Source organism: Apaloderma vittatum, unplaced genomic scaffold (assembly GCF_000703405.1).
Source record: "Apaloderma vittatum isolate BGI_N311 unplaced genomic scaffold, ASM70340v1 scaffold19959, whole genome shotgun sequence".
Classification (NCBI taxonomy): Eukaryota; Metazoa; Chordata; class Aves; order Trogoniformes; family Trogonidae; genus Apaloderma; species Apaloderma vittatum.
Genome location: NW_009733715.1, coordinates 4,711 through 5,597, shown reverse-complemented (window position 1 = coordinate 5,597; position 887 = coordinate 4,711). Strand labels below are relative to the sequence as shown.

The 887-nt window shown below is 57.8% G+C and overlaps 1 protein-coding gene across 1 annotated transcript in view; it reads left to right on the top strand.

Moving 5' to 3' along the window:
* Positions 1-887, top strand: part of PLOD1 (procollagen-lysine, 2-oxoglutarate 5-dioxygenase 1) — a gene marked incomplete at its 3' end in the record, with an annotated part of 7,308 nt that overhangs the window by 1,731 nt on the left and 4,690 nt on the right. Inside the window, exons 4-5 of the mRNA XM_009876026.1 lie at positions 1-122; positions 345-466. The exon at positions 1-122 is cut by the window's left edge and continues 10 nt beyond it. Coding sequence (XP_009874328.1) covers positions 1-122; positions 345-466 — 244 coding nt within the window. The remainder of the gene's footprint in view (positions 123-344; positions 467-887) is intronic.

Below are 887 nucleotides of genomic sequence, written 5' to 3'. Positions count from 1 at the left end.
TGCCAATGGTTCTGATCGGCGTTTTCATCGAGCAGCCCACCCCCTTCCTCTCCCAGTTTTTCCGGCGGCTCCGTAGCCTCCATTACCCGAAGCAGCGGATCCAGCTCTTCATTCACAACCACGTGAGTCCAGCCGCTCTCTGGGGTGCCGGCAAACCCAGGGAAGTGTCACCTCCTCCTGCATCTCGGTGATCTTGGACCTGCCGGCTCTGTGATCCTAGTGCCCACTGGCAAAGGCTCTGTCTGGCGCTGTCGCTCGTCTTTGGCATTTTCAGGAGCAGGAGCCTGAGGAGACAGGAATGAGCCTGACTCGTCTGGTTTTCCTGGTTTTCCCCTCTGGCACAGGAGGAACATCACCTGATGCAGGTGGACTCTTTCGTGAAGGAGCACGGCAGGGAGTATCTCGCCGTCAAGGTGGTTGGACCAGACGATGAGGTGGAGAACGCGGAGGCACGGAACTTGGGCATGTGAGTGGCGGGGGCGGGCGGGGGCGCGGCGGAGAGCGGGGGGGGCTTTTTTTCGATGGCAGAGCCGGGCTGTGCCCGCACTAGGGCAGCCCCTTTCTGCTGCTGATCCTCACTGTTGAGTGGAGCTTCTCTTCCCTCGGTCACTCTTTGCTTTGCTTTCCATTTTCCTGACATTAACTCCCCAAGCCTGTAATATATTGGACAAAAATCAGCCTCACAGGTCACTGTGCAACCAACACGTACCAAACACACATCCTTCCATAGCAGCTGCTTTTCTCCAGTTTCACAGACAGAGTTCTCGCCAGCCCTTTGCTCTGGTGCAAGGGTGGCCCTGTGCCCCCTCCCTCAGCATCAGAGAGTGGATCCCCCCTTTACTCTGCTCTTGTGAGACCCCACCTCGAATCCTGCGTCCAGTTCTGGT